The sequence below is a fragment of the Sceloporus undulatus genome, chromosome 4 (genome assembly GCF_019175285.1).
Source record: "Sceloporus undulatus isolate JIND9_A2432 ecotype Alabama chromosome 4, SceUnd_v1.1, whole genome shotgun sequence".
Classification (NCBI taxonomy): Eukaryota; Metazoa; Chordata; class Lepidosauria; order Squamata; family Phrynosomatidae; genus Sceloporus; species Sceloporus undulatus.
Window position 1 is genome coordinate 26,678,295 of NC_056525.1, and position 17,355 is coordinate 26,695,649.

Here is a 17,355-nt window from a genome sequence, read left to right on the forward strand (position 1 = left end):
GCTGGGGAGAAGGAGCCACAGGCACACACCTCTGGCTCCTCCTCCCTGTCTTTCCCAGCCTCCAGCTGTCTCTGTGAGATTCTAGATGTTACTTTGCTAGTAAAATTTATGATAGCTCACTGTTGGAAAGATTAGGAACATTGTTATAATTTTCTGGCATGGTACACAGTTCATATTTGTTTGTTTGTTTGTTTTATCCTGCATGCTATTAAACATTTCAAAGCAATGTACACATTTTAAACATGAACCATTTTAAACAATTCAAAACATAAAAAAATCAAAGTAAATTGACTGAAAGCATATTAAATAATATAACAGATAAAACAAAACAGTTTAAAACCAATTGAAACATGGGGTACACCCTCCCAATCATGGTGTAAGCAAGCAGAAAGGAGTCCAACATAGTCTCTTGCTAATGTACTGTACTTCCCTTTTCCTCCTCTATGCAATTGGGAGCTTGAATAAACAGTTTTACTTTAGCAATTCATGATTTCTTGTTAGGTACAAACCTGAGATCATGGTTTACAGTACTTTAGTCATTTTCTAAACAAAGTTAACATGGTTTGTTTTGCTGGTTTGATCCACCAATTAGCTTACTTTAAGCCGTAATTCTTTATTCATGGACTAAATAAACCAAGAATCTACTAAAGTAAAACTTCCCAGCCTCTCTTCTTGGTTCCATGGAAGAGGAGAGAGGAGAAGGAAGCATGAACTTGTTGCTTTCTTTCCAGGCACATAATGCTAAATTATGGTTTGGTGCTATATGTGAATGTTGCCAAAATCTTTAGGGATTCTGCTGCGCATCCGTTGCACCTTTGATTGAGCATAAGCTTTCCTGGACTGCTTCCCACTCTTCAGATGCTAGTGGACTGCAGTTCACAAAAGTTTATCCACTGGACTTGCTTCCCTGCTGCAACAGACTAGGACAGGTAACCTCTGGAACTCAGACACTTGTGATTAAATAACTGTTTTTAATAAGTCTATGGTCTAAAGAGTGCACAGGATTCACTGTTAGTTTGCTGCAACGTCTGTTTGAAAATCCATGCAGATCTATCATTCCATACAATTTCAAGAAACTACCACTGGGCATCACAGAACTGATGAGGCAAAGATTCATACTTACCTAGATACAATTTAATAAAACCATATACATGGTAGTGTATTTCCCCATGTTATGTTAAAGTTACCTCAGTGGATGATTACATATATTCTGTGATGCCTCTCATTTTCCTTTAAAGTGCTCAGGATATCTCAAGACAAGTTCTCTGTATCTTTTCCTCTTCTGTGAGTGTTGCATACACTCTGAATAGGCTAATTCATCACTTTTTAACACACATAGGCTTGGACAAAAGATCCAGTGAGCAATCTGCTAACTTTTTTGCTTGTGTAGAGAGGTCACTATTTTTTCCCATCACCTCTCTGTAATGTCTTTCACACCCCCTAAAATATGAATGCAACCAAATATCTCCAGGAGAAATAGCTTCAGTTGGTGCAACAAGTACTGATTCCAAACAGTCTAAGTGGAAAACCAACTTGTAATTCTGCCTACTCAGCTGCAAACTCTTCCTATTTTGACAACTGTCATCACAAATGGCAGAGTTTGGCCAGAAGGAAACTGGGATCGAATTTAATTATAGGTCAAAAGAGGAGGCAAAGTGATGTATTATATAAACGACAAGAAGACTCTGTTAATCTATTAGACATGCATTTCCGTCTACATTGTGAGACTTATTTATGTTTGTTTATCACGAAATCTATACAAGGAATGTTATGTTTCTTCTCATTGTCTCTGCGAAGCACAAAAATGGGTTATTCGTGGCCTGGCAGCATTTCCGGATCCTACTGGAATCGCTAGGAAGACTTTTGGTGATAGCTCCGCCCACCCTCTATATAGGCAGGCTGTCTTCCCGCCCTTTCTCATTTCCTTTTGTCTGCCGCGGAGCAGTTAGGAACCTCGCTCAGAATTTCTCCTTCCTAGCTTTCGCTTTTTCATTTCCGCATTTGCTCTGACTTCGTTTGTCTCTGACTAAGACGATTTGGATTGTGAGTTGGACTTGGTTTTGGACTCTGATTAACGGTAACAACTCGGACTTCTTGACAATTCTTTCTCTTCATCCCTTGGCTTTGGTCTAACGGTGTCTGCATACACTCTTTTAAAAAGTGCACTGAATGTGGGACAAACATTTCGGCAGTCGACAGACACTCCTTGTGCCTCCTCTGCCTGGGTGAGGGCCATGGCCCTGCTTCCTGCCCTCACTGCATGGCCTTCACTCCGCAGGCCAGGAAGAATAGGGAGATGTGCCTGAGATTCATGCTCTACGTGCAAATTTTGAAGCCTCTCTCCACCTCAAGAGCCTCTGCCAAGGGCAAGCTCCCATCACTGGCCTCAGGGGTCCCTGCCAAGTCTACTGCTGCCGAGGGCACTACCCCTTTGTCTCCTCCAAGGGTCCCTGCCAAGGCTACTGCTGCCGAGGGCAAACCCTCTTCAGAAGTTTCTGAGTCACCAACCCCAGACAAACAGAGGTCTTTGGACCAAGATGTGGCTGGCCACCCATCCTCACCAAAGAGGAATAAGTCCTCAGACTCCTCCAAACTGGAGAAAAGAAAGCACAAGTCTCAGGACAAGTCCAAGGACTCATCCCACCATTCCGGGAAAAAGTCCTGTCCCTGCCCGGACTCTGACTCCAACCGCCAGTCCCATACCGACGTGCCCACCCAGCCCACCGATGCCGAACTGGGCTCAGTACCATGTGCCCAACCAGCGCCTCGACCTCAGTTGTCTCCTCGTCCCGACTCCCGGGCCCGACCAGACACTTTTCTGCATTCCTTGTTTGAACCTTACCAATTCTCGGAGGATGAAGAGGAATCTTCTCCTTTCACCCAGGTGCTGATACCGGACCGACTCTCCCAGACTTCGGAGGTCGTTTGTTTCAAGGATGAACAGGACTATGATGCATCTTCTGTCCTTGCTGAACCCTCCAGACGGGATGTTGTTTTTGATCAAGCCACATGCACTTATGTTTTGCCTCTTGATCCTTCTGAAGTCCGCAGAGGCTGTTTTATGCCAACCTTTCAAACTGTTGAACCCCTCTTGCCTCCTCCAAGGTCATCTGCCGCATTCATTCCACTTTGGTCTCGCCTCTCCTTGGCTTCCTGAGTGGAACCAGTCCGACCCATACAGTCAGTTTCTGCTGTCTCCCTGCAAGTGCGTCCCTCGTTGCCGGTACCGCTAACCACTCAGGCCCTCTCGGCTCACACCAGGACCAGGTCAGCTTCCACTGCATCCGCAGATCACTCTGTCTCTGACTACACTCAGGCTCAACAATCGCAGGCTCTTGCCTTTCCTGAGGTCTCCCCTCCTTCAGATGACATTTTTTCATTTTCAGAATAAATGATCCAGATGGGCAAAGCCCTGAACATTGAAGTCCTCCATGCACACTCTCAAGCTCTTGATCCCATTGATGAGAGGGTTCGGGACAAGGTCCCAACTCCGACCTCCATTGCATTCCTACTATCTGTGTCCAGGATTGCAAAGAGTTCTTGGCCCACTTTGTCCATGGCCCAACCTTCCACCAAGAAACTTGACAATCTCTGCCATATCACACCCTCGGAAGAGATTTGGCTTTTTGAGCACCCTTGCCCGAATTCAGCAATTGTGGAAGCCTCACAGGTTCGCTTGGCCCCGAAGACAGCTTTGAACCCAGTGACAAAGAGGGTCATAAGCTCGACACCATGGCATGGAAATCCTACGCCTCAGCGGTCCTGGACCTCAAAATCCAGAACTACTCAGTGTGTATGGCTGCCTACCAAAAGCAGCTTTGGGAGAGAGCTCTTCCTTTGTATCAAGACCTCCCTGAAGATAAGAAGCTCATGCACTGGTCTTGCACCAGATCTCAGCGGCCCGATACTCGGCTGACTGCACTTCCCGACAACTCTCAGGCGCCCTGGCCCTGCGATGCCACGCCTGGCTAAGGTCTTTGGACCTAACGCCTCAAGCCAAACAGGCCATCGAAGAGCTCCCCTTCGATGCCACAGGACTATTTCATAAGGAGATTGATGAGAAGCTCAACTTCAAAAACAAAATGAAGAACACAGCCCGTAAATACGGCATGTCTTCTTCCTCAACTTCTCGGCCTCCTTTTTCTCAATGCTGTTCAGGAGGGCAAAGACCTCCCTATCCCCCCAACCAGGGCAAATCCAACTAGTCTGCGTACTACCAACAACAGCTTTTCCCTCCCCAACAACAAGGGAAATGCCAACAAAAACAAAAATACAAACAACCATTCCATAAGAAGGATTCAGAACAAGGCAAGTGCCGCTTCAGAAGCTCCCCAGCCCACTCTGTTCTGACAACTCCTTTTGGGGATTGCCTGGCCCACTTCCACCATTCTTGGGCCTCCATAACATCCGACTCCTGGGTGCTTTCCATTGTCTGTAGGGGTTATGCCCTGGAGCTCCAATCCTCTCCCCCAAGGGGCATCATTCTCATCACTCCACCTCAGACACCCTTCTCGACGAAGTGCGCTCCTTGCTTCAAAAAGGAGCCATTGAGCCCGTCCCTCCGTCCCAGACCCAACATTGTCTCTTCTCCAGATATTTCATTGACTCGAAAGCAACAGGAGGCCTCTGTCCCATGTTGGACTTGCATTTTCTCAACTCTTTCATTGCCTATAAGCGTTTCCGCATGGTAACCCTGGCTTCCATTTTGCCTCTCCTGCAGGAGTCAGACTGGTTCGCCACCTTGGATCTTCAGGATGCTTATTTCCACATCAGCATCTGAAAAGACCACTGGGACCTCCTCGCCTTCTCTGTCAGCCCTGACTGTTTTCGGTACCGAGTACTGCCCTTTGGACTTTCCACTGCACCAAGAGTTTTCATAAAGTGCATGGCGGTCATAGCTGCATACCTTCGCCAACAAAACATCATCGTCTTTCCTTACCTTGTCCAAGACAGATGCTCATCTTCAATCTCGAGTCGGCACTCTCTCTTCTTCACCACTTGGGACTCATGAGCAACAGAGAAAGGTCCACCCTCTGCCCAAACCAGCAGGTGTGTTTCATAGGGGCCACTTTGGACTCCATGACCTGCAGAGCATACTTTCCTCACGACAGGTTCTTCAGTCTCAGGTCTGCAATTCGTTGCTGCCTTGCCTTCCAACGCATCACTGCATGAACAGCTTAGGTCGCCCTCGGCCATATGGCTTCCATGACATATGTCACGCCTTGGGCCTGCCTCCACATGCGTCCCTTCAGTCATGGCTCCTCTCGGTCTTCAACCCTGCCTTCGATGACCCATGGGAGTGAATCACCATCCCAAGGTCTGTCGCCCACTTTCGCCGCTGGTGGCTCAACCCACGCAGTGTCTTGGTGGGCATTCCCTTTGTTCTGCCACAACCACAGACCTAACTGACCACCAGAGCCTCAGACATGGGTTGCGTAGCCCATTTCGACAACCTCTTGGTTCACGGGAGATGGTCTCCCAAAGTACGCTAATTCCACATCAACATTCTCGAGATGTTGGCGGTACAGAAGGCACTGAACCCTCCCTGCGAAATCAGGTTGTCCTCCTCCTCACAGACAACACGACTGTGATGTATTACATCAACAAGCAGGACGGTACCAGGTCGGTCACTCTTCTCGGCCTCACCCTTCAAATTTGGAACTGGTGCATCCGAAAATGGATCACCTTGCAAGCCATACACCTCCCTAGAGAGGAAAACGAGCTTGCAGACAAGCTGAGCAGGACTCCAGACTCTTGTCACGAGTGGCAACTGAATCCTCAGGTTGCCCTCCACCTCTTTTCTCTGTGATGAACGCCGGCCGTGAACCTTTTTGCCTCTCATCTCAACACTCACTGCAACCACTTCTGCTCCAGGTCTGGCAAAATGTTCTACGCCTTCCCCCCATTTCCTCTCATCACCAGTGTAGTAGCAAGGCTACGCACAGACAGATCAGATGCGATCCTGATCACCCCCCAGTGGCCGAGACAGCTGTGGCTCGCCCCCTCCTTCATCTCTCCAACAATCAATTTCTGGCCTGTGCTGCTCCGTCCTGACTTCCTGACCCTTCACGACGGTCGGGTTTGTCAGCGCAACTGCTGGGGTCCAACAACCCTTATCAGCAACTCAAACAAGTCCTGGGGTTAAATCAGACCCTTGGGGCAGAGCTGGCAAATTTCCAGAAGCCGAAGCGTGGCTCCCAGAGTCCAATTGGGATGACAGCAACTGGATGTCTTCCAGGAACTGCAGCAATGCAGGAACCTCCAGGGACACACAGCAAACCAATGCTGTAGCTTCTTCTGATAAACCACCAGAGAAACAAAAGTCCCCAAAGTGCTCTTTATTAACAGTGCTATAATACAAAACTAGATCTCTCAAACTCCACAACATACCAATCCAACTCCTACTTCAAACCCACACCATACCCTTGCAACCCCTGGGTTTATATAGTCTCCAGACCATGTGGTCTCCCAAACCCAGTGAGTTCAGGTGTGTAGCCATGTCATGTGTCTCCTGTGCAATCCAGACACATGTTTCATCATCCATGGCTACGTGCACTTGGACATTGAAGTGTCCTTGGCCCAATGAGCATCAGCTGTGGGTGATCAGCCTTGCCACTGTGCTGAATGCTCATGGCCAAACACACACACACACATCAAGCATTTCCCTGTGTGCTGTGTTTTAACCCTTCAAATCCTGACAGGGCTCGCCACCCCAACATGGACACTCTCCGCCTCATGGCATGGAGGATCCAGCCTTGACTTAGCTCTCGGTACCGGTCCAAGAAACCACCCTGGCTTCTCAAAAGCCTTCCACCCAGCGCTGTTATGCCCTTAAGTGGGGTAAATTTTTGACTTTTCTGTCCTCAGCGGGACTCACCTCTTCGAAAGTCAGTGTCTTCATTATTTTGGACTTCCTCCACCACCTCTCAGCATCTGGTCTCTACATTTCATCCGTAAAATGCTACCTCGCGGCCATTTGTGCCCACTACCAATTCTCCGGCCGCCCATCTTTCTTCACCAACCCACCCGTGAAGAAATTCTTCAAGGGCCTTGCCAACCTGAGACCAGCGGCAGTGATCCCTATCCCGCTTGGGACCTCCAGCTCGTCTTGGTAGCACTCACTACCTCACCCTTTGAACCTCTGGCTTCTTGTGACCTCAGGCTCCTCACCTGGAAGACAGCCTTCTTGGTAGCCATTACCTCAGCACGCCGGGCCAGTGAACTTTGTGCCATCCATATGGACTCACCATACCTTCGTCTGGACATTTCCTTTCTACCAAAGGTCGTGTCCACCGGCACCAAGCGCCAGCTCCACTTCCTTGATGTCAGGCAGGCGCTAGCCTTCTACCTCGATAGGACTGCATCCTCTCATCATTCTCCCAGACTTTTCGTCTGCTACTCCAACCCCAAAATGGAGCTTCCAGTCACACCTCAACGTTTCTCCAAATGGGTGACTTCCACAATCCTCCTCTTTTATGAGATTTTTGGGAAGATTCTGCCTGCTTGAATTCGAGCCCATTCCACCAGGGCGGTAGCTTCATCTTCAGCCTTCCTCTCCAGAATTCCCTTGGAGGACATTTGCAAGACTGCGGTATGTATGGTCACAACCTCTGACCTTTATCAAGCACTACAGACTTGATATCAGACACCGACTTGAAGCAGCCTTTTGCAGAGCTGTTCTCATTTCCGGAATGCACTAAGGTTAGTTGGCACCTGTCAAATAATGACACTGACACTCTTTTCTGATTTAATAGTTTATTTATTGCCAGGACACTCCCTCCTCCACAGAGAAACAAGCTTGCCAGTCTAACCCATTTGTGTGCTTCACAGAGACCACAAAGAACTGTAACTGGTTCTTCGAGTGGTCATCTGTGAATCCACACAAATCCCGCCCATCCTCCCCTCTGTTGTGTCCTTCTCTCTTCCTTGTCTGCTCTTATGGCGGACCTTTTGGAACTGAGAAAGGGCAGGAAGATATCCTGCCTATATAGAGGGTGGGTGGAGCTACTGCCAAAAAGTCTTCCCTAGCAATTCCAGTACAATCCAGAAATGCTGCGCAGGTGCAGAATAACCCATTTGTGTGAATTCGCAGATGACAACATGAAAAACCACAGTTACAGGTAAGCAACCTGTCCTTATTAGCAGTGGGAGTGAAGAGGAGACAAAATTCAATTTTACTAATCTGAAACTCTTGTAAATGTGACCTTTCTTCAGATCTAAAATATCTAAAACTGATATTTTTTCCCCTCCAGACAATTTATGAAAACAGAATATACAGCCTTAAAATAGAATGTGGGCCTAAATATCCAGAAGCACCTCCATTTGTAAGATTTGTAACAAAAATTAATATGAATGGAGTAAATAGTTCTAATGGAGTGGTAAGTTTTTCACTATTTGTATCACAACATTACTTAAATATAGTAAGTTTTCAGGAGTGAATAATTAAATGCATCTGTTTAAGCATAGAGGCTTTTATTTGTTCATTCTTCTTTACAATATTTCTGTTATTATAATCACAAACATATAATTTTGTTTTACAGCTGTCTGTTTATAGCATTTTAGCTCCTCTTCCTTTCATAATTACTTTTTAAATTGTTTCAATTTAATTAATTTGCATAATGCAAGAAATTGAATATAAGTGCCTTGTTGGTGAATTGAAGGAAGTGTGAAAGTTTAGGTCCAAATCCAATTTTTAGACCCTACTAGAGTTAGACCCAGTGTATCAATAGAAGTGACACAAATATTGACTTACTAATATTGACAGACATTAGAAGAGGTGCCAGACTCAGAAAAACTCAGAGGAGTGAAGACAAGCAACCACCCAAAGGGAAGGTATTTCTACCATACAACAAAGGAGTCACAGACAGAATAGATAAAGTGGTGAAGAAGCACAACCTACAAATGGTTTACAAACCGAACAAGAAAATCCAGCAAATGGTGCGCTCAGCAAAGGACAAGAGAGACCTTCTCACAGCCTCAGGAGTTTACTGTATACCATGCAGCTGCGGAGAAGTTTACATAGGGACCACCAAACACAGTCAAGGAACATGAGAGACACTGCAGACTGGGTCAGCCAGAAAAATCAGCAGTAGCAGAACACATTATAAACCATCCTGGGCACAAAATGCTGTTTGGAAATATTGAAATTCTGGACCATGCCAACAACTATCAGGCCAGAATGCACAGGGAAGCCATTGAAATCCACAAACACTTGGACAACTTCAACAGGAAAGAAGAAACCCTTAAAGTAAATAAAGTTGGGATACCAGTCCTGAACACCAAAACCAGGACTCAGCAAATGCAAATGGGAAACTACTCAGAGTCAGGGGCTTTTCCAGCAGACAATAATCACCAATTAGCAGACACTAATCCTCTTTTGCATATCCTCTTACCCTGAGGAGGCCATCAACAATAGAACAATGTACACAGATTAACATGAGGATCACTCCTCCTTACCCAGGATCACATAGTATGTATATTTCTTCTTCGTGGTCTCTGCGAATCATATAAATGGGTTGTACTGCGCCTGCGCAGTGCTGCTCAGAAAACTTCTAGAATCACTGGGCAAAGTTAACTTTGCAACTTTTTGGCGGTAGCTCTGCCTATCCCTTATAAGTCCCCTGCGTTCCCACTCTTTCCCCAGTTCCTTCTTTCCGCTGTCTTAGCTGCTTTAGAAACTTCGCTTCTGTGACTTCTGCTTGTCTCACTGGAAATTCTTGACCTCGGACTATTTGACCATTCTCAATCTGACCCCCTCGTGTTTTGTTGACCATTCTCTCTGCATGTTGAACGACTACGATTTGGATTGTGATTTGGTCCCGATGTCCCTGGTTCCTTTTAAGAAGTGTGACGTCTGCAGGGGTAAGATTCCCGGCCAGGACTCGCACACTTCTTGTCTTCTCTGCTTTGGGGAGGCCCACAACCCCAAGACCTGCACTCTCTGCAAGTCTCTGACTCCACAGGCGAGGAAGAATTGGGACTCCCACCTTAAGGCTGCTCTGTACCAACAGGCTCTCCTGCCTCTGTCAGCCTCCCGCTCCGTTTCTGCACCGGCCGCATTGGAGTCGGTACCTGTGGCGTCTGCCGCTGTGGCCCAAAGCTCTTCCACTGAGCCAAGTGCCACTGTCCCGAGAGGATGCTGGGTCTGAAGGAGCACTCGAAAAATCCAAGTCGTAAGTCCTCTAACAAGGACAAGACTAAACACAAGAACTCGGGCTCCAAGAAGGTTTCAGCCCATACAAAAGAATATGAGCTCCCTAAAGGATTCGAGCTCCAAATCTTCCAAGAAGAGGCCTTTGGATTTGGGAGATGGTTCCGAAAGAATACCGAAAGCAAGATACTGACCAAGGCAAGAAGAAGTCCTGAAGGCTGGCTGCGTGCTCCGTCGTCTCCTCTGGCTCCTCCTTCCTCGACATTTTGAGACCCTTTTCCAACACCTGGGCCACTGTGACTTCCAGCTCTTGTGTCCTTGACATTGTCTGTAGGGGTTATGCCCTCGAGTTCGAAGAGCTCCCTCCAACTGGAGCTATTATTTCCACTCCCCTCAAACATCCTTCTCAACGAAGTACGCACTCTTTTGGCAAAGGGCACAATTTCACCCATTGATCCCTCTCAGGCCCCTAGATCATTTTTCTCCAGATACTTTATGGTCCCCAAGACCAATGGTGGCATTAGACCAATCTTAGACTTGAGACTCCTCAACTCGTATTTAGTCTACCATCGATTCCGTATGGTAACTCTCGCCTCTATTTTGCCCTTATTGCACCAGGGCCTGTGGTTTGCAATGATTGACCTGAAGAATGCGTACTTCCATGTGGGGATTCGAGAGAGTCACTGAAGGTTCCTGTCCTTTGCTGTTGGTCCCAACATGTACCATTACAATGCACTTCCCTTCGGCCTCTCCACAGCTCCAAGAGTCTTCACCAAGTGCATGGCTGCAATCATGGCCTATCTTCACCAACAAGGCTCCAGAGTCTTCCCGTACCTGGATGATTGGCTCCTTGTGGCCCCCTCCATGAACTAATTGCAAAGAGACGTTGACTTCACCTTGTTGTTTCTCTCCTCCCTCGAGCTCGTGGTGAATTTGGACAAGTCCCATCTCACCCCAACCAGACGGATCAAGTTTATTGGCACCGTCCTCAACTCCAAAGACTGAGTCGCTTATCTCCCTCAGGACTGTTTCCACACTCTCTGCACTGCAGTCAGGATCTGCCTCGCTCACAGGTGAGTGAGGGCCAGCAACTTCCAAATAGCCCTGGGACACATGGGCTCCACAACCTTTGTGACTCCATGGGCAAGGCTACGGTTTCGGCCCCTCCAGTCATGGTTCCTGTCGGCCTTCAATGCATTGACGGACTCTCCGTCCAAGTGGCCCACGGTCCCAAGACCCGTATCCCGCTTGCTCGGTTGGTGGCTCGACTCCCAGAGCGTCGGCATGCCTTTTTCTCCTCCTCAGCCCCAGGTCACCCTGACCACAGATGCTTCCATGGAAGGTTGGGGCGCCTACATGTCAAACCTCTTCATCAAGGACAAGTGGTGTCTGGATGAGCAGGTTCTCCACATCAACGCCCTTGAGATGCTGGCTGTGGAAAAGGCCTTGAGAGCCTTCGAGATCAACCTCTCCAGCAAGGTAGTACTTCTACTGACGGACAACACCACAGTCATGTACTACCTCAACAATCAAGGGGACACTAGGTCACAGACCCTGCTTGACATCACGCTCCGCATCTGGGACTGGTGCATCCTGAGAGGGATTCTGCTACAAGCGATCCACTTGCCAAGAGAGGAGAACGACTTGGCCGACCAGCTCAGCAGGTCTTCCACTGTCTGCCATGAGTGGAGGCTCCACCCTGAGGTGGTTGACGACCTCTTCAGTTGATGGGGAACCCCCCAGATCGACCTCTTCGCGACCGCTCTCAACAGCCACTGTCTCCAGTTCTGTTCCCGAGCGCGCAACAAGGACTCCCTCAGAGACACATTCGCCTTTGCTTGCTCAGGAGAGATGCTATACACCTTCCCTCCATTCCCGCTGATACCAGAGTGGTCTCCAAGATGACAAGGGACCGCTCATGTTCCATCCTGATCACTCCTTGGTGGCCGAGAGAACTGTGGTTTCTGTCCAAGCTCCACCTCTCTCAGAAAGACTTTCTCCATCTTCGAGTTCCGTCCCGATGTTCCCACTCTCCAGAATGGCTGGGTCCATCATCCGGACATCGAGAATCTGCCGATGGTGGCGTGGAGGCTCCGTCCCTAGACTTGCTACCCCCCTCAGTACGGACAGTGATCTTGGCTGCCCAGAAGCCAGCCACCAAGAAGTCCTACACTTCCAAGTGGAAAACGTTTGTGGATTTCCTCTCTGCGAGAAGCCTCTCCATCCCGAGTGTTGACACCAGTTGTGCTGGAGTTCCTGATGACACTTTTGGATTCAGGACTGTGCCTCATTTTCATTAAGTGTTACCTTTCTGCCATCTGTTCCCATTTCCAGTTTCATGGCAAACCTTCTTTTTTCAGGGACCCTCTGGTGAAGAGTTTCCTGAAGGGTTGCAACAACCTCCATTCCCTGGTTTCGGTACTGACACCTGCTTGGACTTTGGACGCTGTGCAGTCTACTCTGCAATCCAAGCCTTTTGAACCCATGGCCAGAGCTGACCTGCGGCTGTTGACTTGGAAGACAGTCTTTCTTGTGGCCATAACCTCTGCCCGCCATGCGGGCGAACTCTGTGCCTTGCGGAGGGATCAGCCTTTCCTTAGGTTCCATAAGGATAAGGTTGCCCTCCGTACTGACATTACCTTTCTGCCTAAGGTAGTGTCTTCCTTTCACATGTGTCAGGACATTGTGTTGCCGACCCCGGCCACCAACACCGAACGCCTCTTGTACACCTTGTATGTTCAGAGGGCTTTGGCCTTCTATTTGGACAGAACTGCGGGTTTCCGAGAGGCTTTTCCATTGCTACTCAGAAACGAAAAAGGGACTGCCTGTGACTGGGCAGAGGCTTTCCAAATGGGTGGCTGGTACCATCCACCTCTGCTATGAACTGTCGGGCAGACCTCTCCTGGCCAGGGTTTGGTCCCGTGCAACTAGGGCAGTAGCGACATCCTTCACTTTTCTGACTGGGGTCCCCTTGGAGGATGTCTGCAAAGCTGCTGTTTGGTCCCAGCCCTTGACTTGCATCAAACACTATAGGCTGGACACCAGGGCCAAACGGAATGCAGCTTTTGGGAGGGCAGTGTTGGTTTCAGGTTTACATTGATGTTTGCACTGCATTCTCTGGTTTGTTTCATTGTTCCAAGTTTTTCTGCCTTGAAAATGAATTCACATGTTTGATAATGACACCTTGACCAATACTTGTGTTGTTTACAAATTCTTGTCAATTAATGTCTATTTGTCAGATCTGGCATGTTTTATAAATTGACATGGTTTGTGCATGTGCCTTATGGTTTGAATGCCAAGAACGACAGACACAGTTTTTGGTTCAGAAACTTTATTGTGTTATTTAATAAACACAGCTTTATTTGAACTCTACTTTGGTGTCATGACACTCCCTCCTCCACTGACCGAAGCTTGTCAGTCTAACCCATTTGTATGATTCGCAGAGACCACAAAGAAGAAGGACAGGTTGCTTACCTGTAACAGTATTTCTTCGAGTGGTCGTCTGAGAATACATACAAATCCCGCCCATCCTACCCCTCAGTGTCCTGCTCTACATTGGCTCATTCCCATGTCGCTTATGCGGCATAAATTTCGGAACTGGAGAAAGAACAGGAACGCACAGGGCTTATAAGGGATGGGTAGAGCTGCCGCCAAAAAGTTATAAAGTTAACTTTGCCCAGTGATTCTAGAAATTTTCTGAGCAGCACTGCGCAGGTGCAGTACAACCCATTTGTATGTATTCGCAGATGGCCACTTGAAGAAATACAATAATAATAATAATAATAATAACAACAACAACAACAACAACAACAATAATAATAGAATTTATTTATATACTGCCCAATCACTGGGAATCCAAGTGGTTTCCAACAGAGGGGATAATAGACGGTTCCCTGCCCTCAGGCTTACAGTCTAAAAAGACACGACACAAATGGAGAAGGGAATGGTGAGGAGGGAGGGGATCAGGTCCAGCATTACAGGTAAGCAACCCGTCCATACCCACTCTCTTCCAGGTCAGCATTCTCTGAAGATGCCAGCCGCAGATGCTGGTGAAACATCAGGAATAAACTCTTCTAGAGCATGGCCACATAACCCAAAAAACCCACAAAAAACTATGGATGTCGACCATGAAAGTCTTCAACTTCACATTGACTTACTAAGTTAATATTGATTCAGTGGGTCTATTATAGTCAGGACTAATACTTTGGCTTTGGCCTTACAGTTTAATAAACAAAATCTTGTGACAGGAGGAAAAGACATATTTACTATTTTTCCCAGTTCCTTTTGATAACTGTAACAGTCTTTTAAAAATTAACAAAAATGCCTTTAATATTCAGTTCATGCTAATTTAAATTGGATCCTATTGATTGATCTGTGAAATGTTTTATTTATTTATCTGTGAGTAATGCTTTCAGCCTTCAGCCAAAATCATAAAAGAGCAACTTCAGGCATGCTTTTTACTTTAATATTTCGATCTTTCCTACCTTATGCTGAACCACAGACTGGTTTTGAATAGTCTCAATTGCAAAGGTGGTGTGATATGTAAGTTTTGTATGTTTTTAAATGTCATTTTATACTGTTTTTAGCTAGTTTATTTTAATTGTTTTTATTGTAAAATCTTTTAAATGATTTTATCTGTGAGGCACCTTGGGTTCCTGTCTAGGAGAAAGGCAGCATAGAAATGAACTAAATAATAAATAAAATAATTGGGAGTATTTAGGGATTCAAGAATTAAAAGTCAACCCTCTTGTGTAGTTATCTAGTTCTTTAGATACTGGACCTGGTTTTAATTGGCCATGGTCTTTTGGGTGGGAAATAAGCTTTTTGAGACTGATTGTTATGGTTTGTCATGTGTTTCTAGGTTGATCCAAGAGCCATATCAGTCCTAGCAAAATGGCAGAATTCTTATAGTATCAAAGTTGTTCTTCAAGAGCTCCGGCGTCTAATGATGTCTAAAGAAAATATGAAACTTCCTCAACCGCCCGAAGGACAATGTTACAGTAATTAACGAAAAACAAACAGAAAAATCATGCCCCTTCATTCAACTTAAGCTCTCTTCATTTTCCACAGTAGTAAATTTTCTAGATGCATCTTGTAGACCTCCAAGTACTGGAAAGGAAGTTCCCATGCAAAGGAAAGTCTATCTTGAGATACTGTAAATGATACTAATTTTTTTTCATTTGAAAATAAGTTGTGCTATAACAAATAACGCTGTCATGTGTAACCACTGTCCACATAGTTGAACTTCTGGTATCAAGAAAAGTCTATTTAAATTTATTACTGTCAAGACCAGTGTGGCACATTGAACTCAACTGTGAAAATGCATAAAAAGCATACATCACACAATCACAATGCTGTGTGTTTGGCCTGGGTTTATATCTCCCTTGTTTCTCTCTCCTTCCTTCCCTCCCTTCATTGCAATAGAGTTGATGCTCAGGGCTATTTATTAGAGTAGATGCAAAAGGCACAATCTATGAGGAGGTTCTCTTGCACAGGCCCCTTTGAAAAGAACTCCAGCTATGTGAGAGCACTATTGTGCTCTCGCACAGTTCTCCTTCATTCCAGTAGGGCTTTCTCAAGATAACATCCAAAAGTATTGTGCCCAAAGGTTTCAATTCCCAGTCCTAGGCTGGGCTATATGGACTACTAATGGGATGTGTTGATATCCTCAGTCATCCCTCCCTTTGTGCAAGCTCTAGTAAAATGCTGAATGTGTCTGGGGTTTGTTTTTATTTTTTGTTTTTAAAGAACACAATAGTAATTTGGGGCAGGCTCTTCTTTCTCCCAATAATCTTTGACATAGATTGAATTTCTGCAATATCCCTTCCCCTGTAATGTGGGCTTTGGGACAGCAGATATGGGGGTCTTTCAATCTTTCCCATCTCCCCTTTGTCATAGTTGGGATGCTGCTTTCTTTATTGCCCCTTCTATGATCCTTTCCTTTACACCTGGCCCAAAAAAAAAAAAGGTAAGTGGCTGGCAAACTGCCTGATTTTGTTATTATTATAATATTATTATTGTTGTTATTTTTGCTTCATGCTTGTCAACCTTTTTGTGGGGGGGGGGAGAGGGGGAATTATAAATTTAGTCTTCACCAGCTGAGAAAACAAGAGTGTCTGTCTTTGCTTGCAAGTATCTTTCCCTTCCTGCCTTGTGGCATTGCTTCCACACCGCCAAGCAGGCCATGGCTGATGTTATTAGATAGGCTTTCGATGTGAAAAGAGCAGTAATTTACCAGGATTGCTTAAGCCCTGTGAGAATGGCCAAATGTTGAAGAACGATTTCTATATAGACATTTGAAACAAACACTCCAGCTCTCTGAGCTGAAGATCACTACCTCCACTCAAGCCCCATGTTATCAGTGTGTGTTACTTCTGGCCCTATAAGAGCCTGCCAACATAAGAGACAAATCCACTCTGTGGGGGAGATTTTGTTCTGATGCTTTGCAAAGATGAGGACTCTTTCCTAAAGAATGGGATGGCACTGCCATGCTTCTTGGCATAGGGACTGTGATTGGCAAGGCTTCCTGGCAAATCACTTCCTTTTCGGACTTCTTGTTTTGGACCACTAACTGCTGAAACTTGGATGCAAGCTTAAGTGCAAACAATCTAGTGTGTCCTCCTTTTACGTTTTATGAATAAAAATTCAGTGTTTGTGTAAAAAAAGAAAGAAAGAAAAAACAAATGTCACATTTAAAAGCAGAAGCTATCAAGTCAATAAACAATTGATGTTTCCATTAACTCTTTTGAGGAAAATATTAGTTGTAAGGATTTAACATCCTCTGTAATTAAAAATTTAACATAACAGTATTCCATAAGCAGCCTTTTTATTGTATCAGACCATTGCCTGATTTTAATATAATAAAAAGTGTGCATTAATATTACTGTGCTCTAATTGTATTTATATTTAGAGTGGGAATTCCTGGTGAGGTTCCTCTGTTGACATAACATTGCAAATAATGATTCAATCTTGTGAAGGAACACAGCAGGGTATGCAGTTCCATGGATATCAGTGGAACTGGAATTTCACTAGGGAATTTCCCCTCTGGTTGGTGCCAGTTGCTTTTCAATGCTTAGCTTGCAACAGATTTAAAAATATATAAAATCTTAGTAATAAAAACTTTATTTAGGCTGAATATCACAGTGTTCTGCAGAATTGTTGTGATAATAGGAATTTGAGATGATTTTATGTGACATTTTTTTAAG

At 45.8% G+C, this 17,355-nt stretch overlaps 1 protein-coding gene across 1 annotated transcript in view; it reads left to right on the plus strand.

Moving 5' to 3' along the window:
• Positions 1–17,030, plus strand: part of UBE2V1 (ubiquitin conjugating enzyme E2 V1) — a 41,327-nt gene extending 24,297 nt beyond the window's left edge. The window contains exons 3-4 of the mRNA XM_042461960.1: positions 8,253–8,378; positions 15,012–17,030. Coding sequence (XP_042317894.1) covers positions 8,253–8,378; positions 15,012–15,158 — 273 coding nt within the window. The 3' untranslated portion in view covers positions 15,159–17,030. The remainder of the gene's footprint in view (positions 1–8,252; positions 8,379–15,011) is intronic.
• Positions 17,031–17,355: the final 325 nt, after the last annotated feature.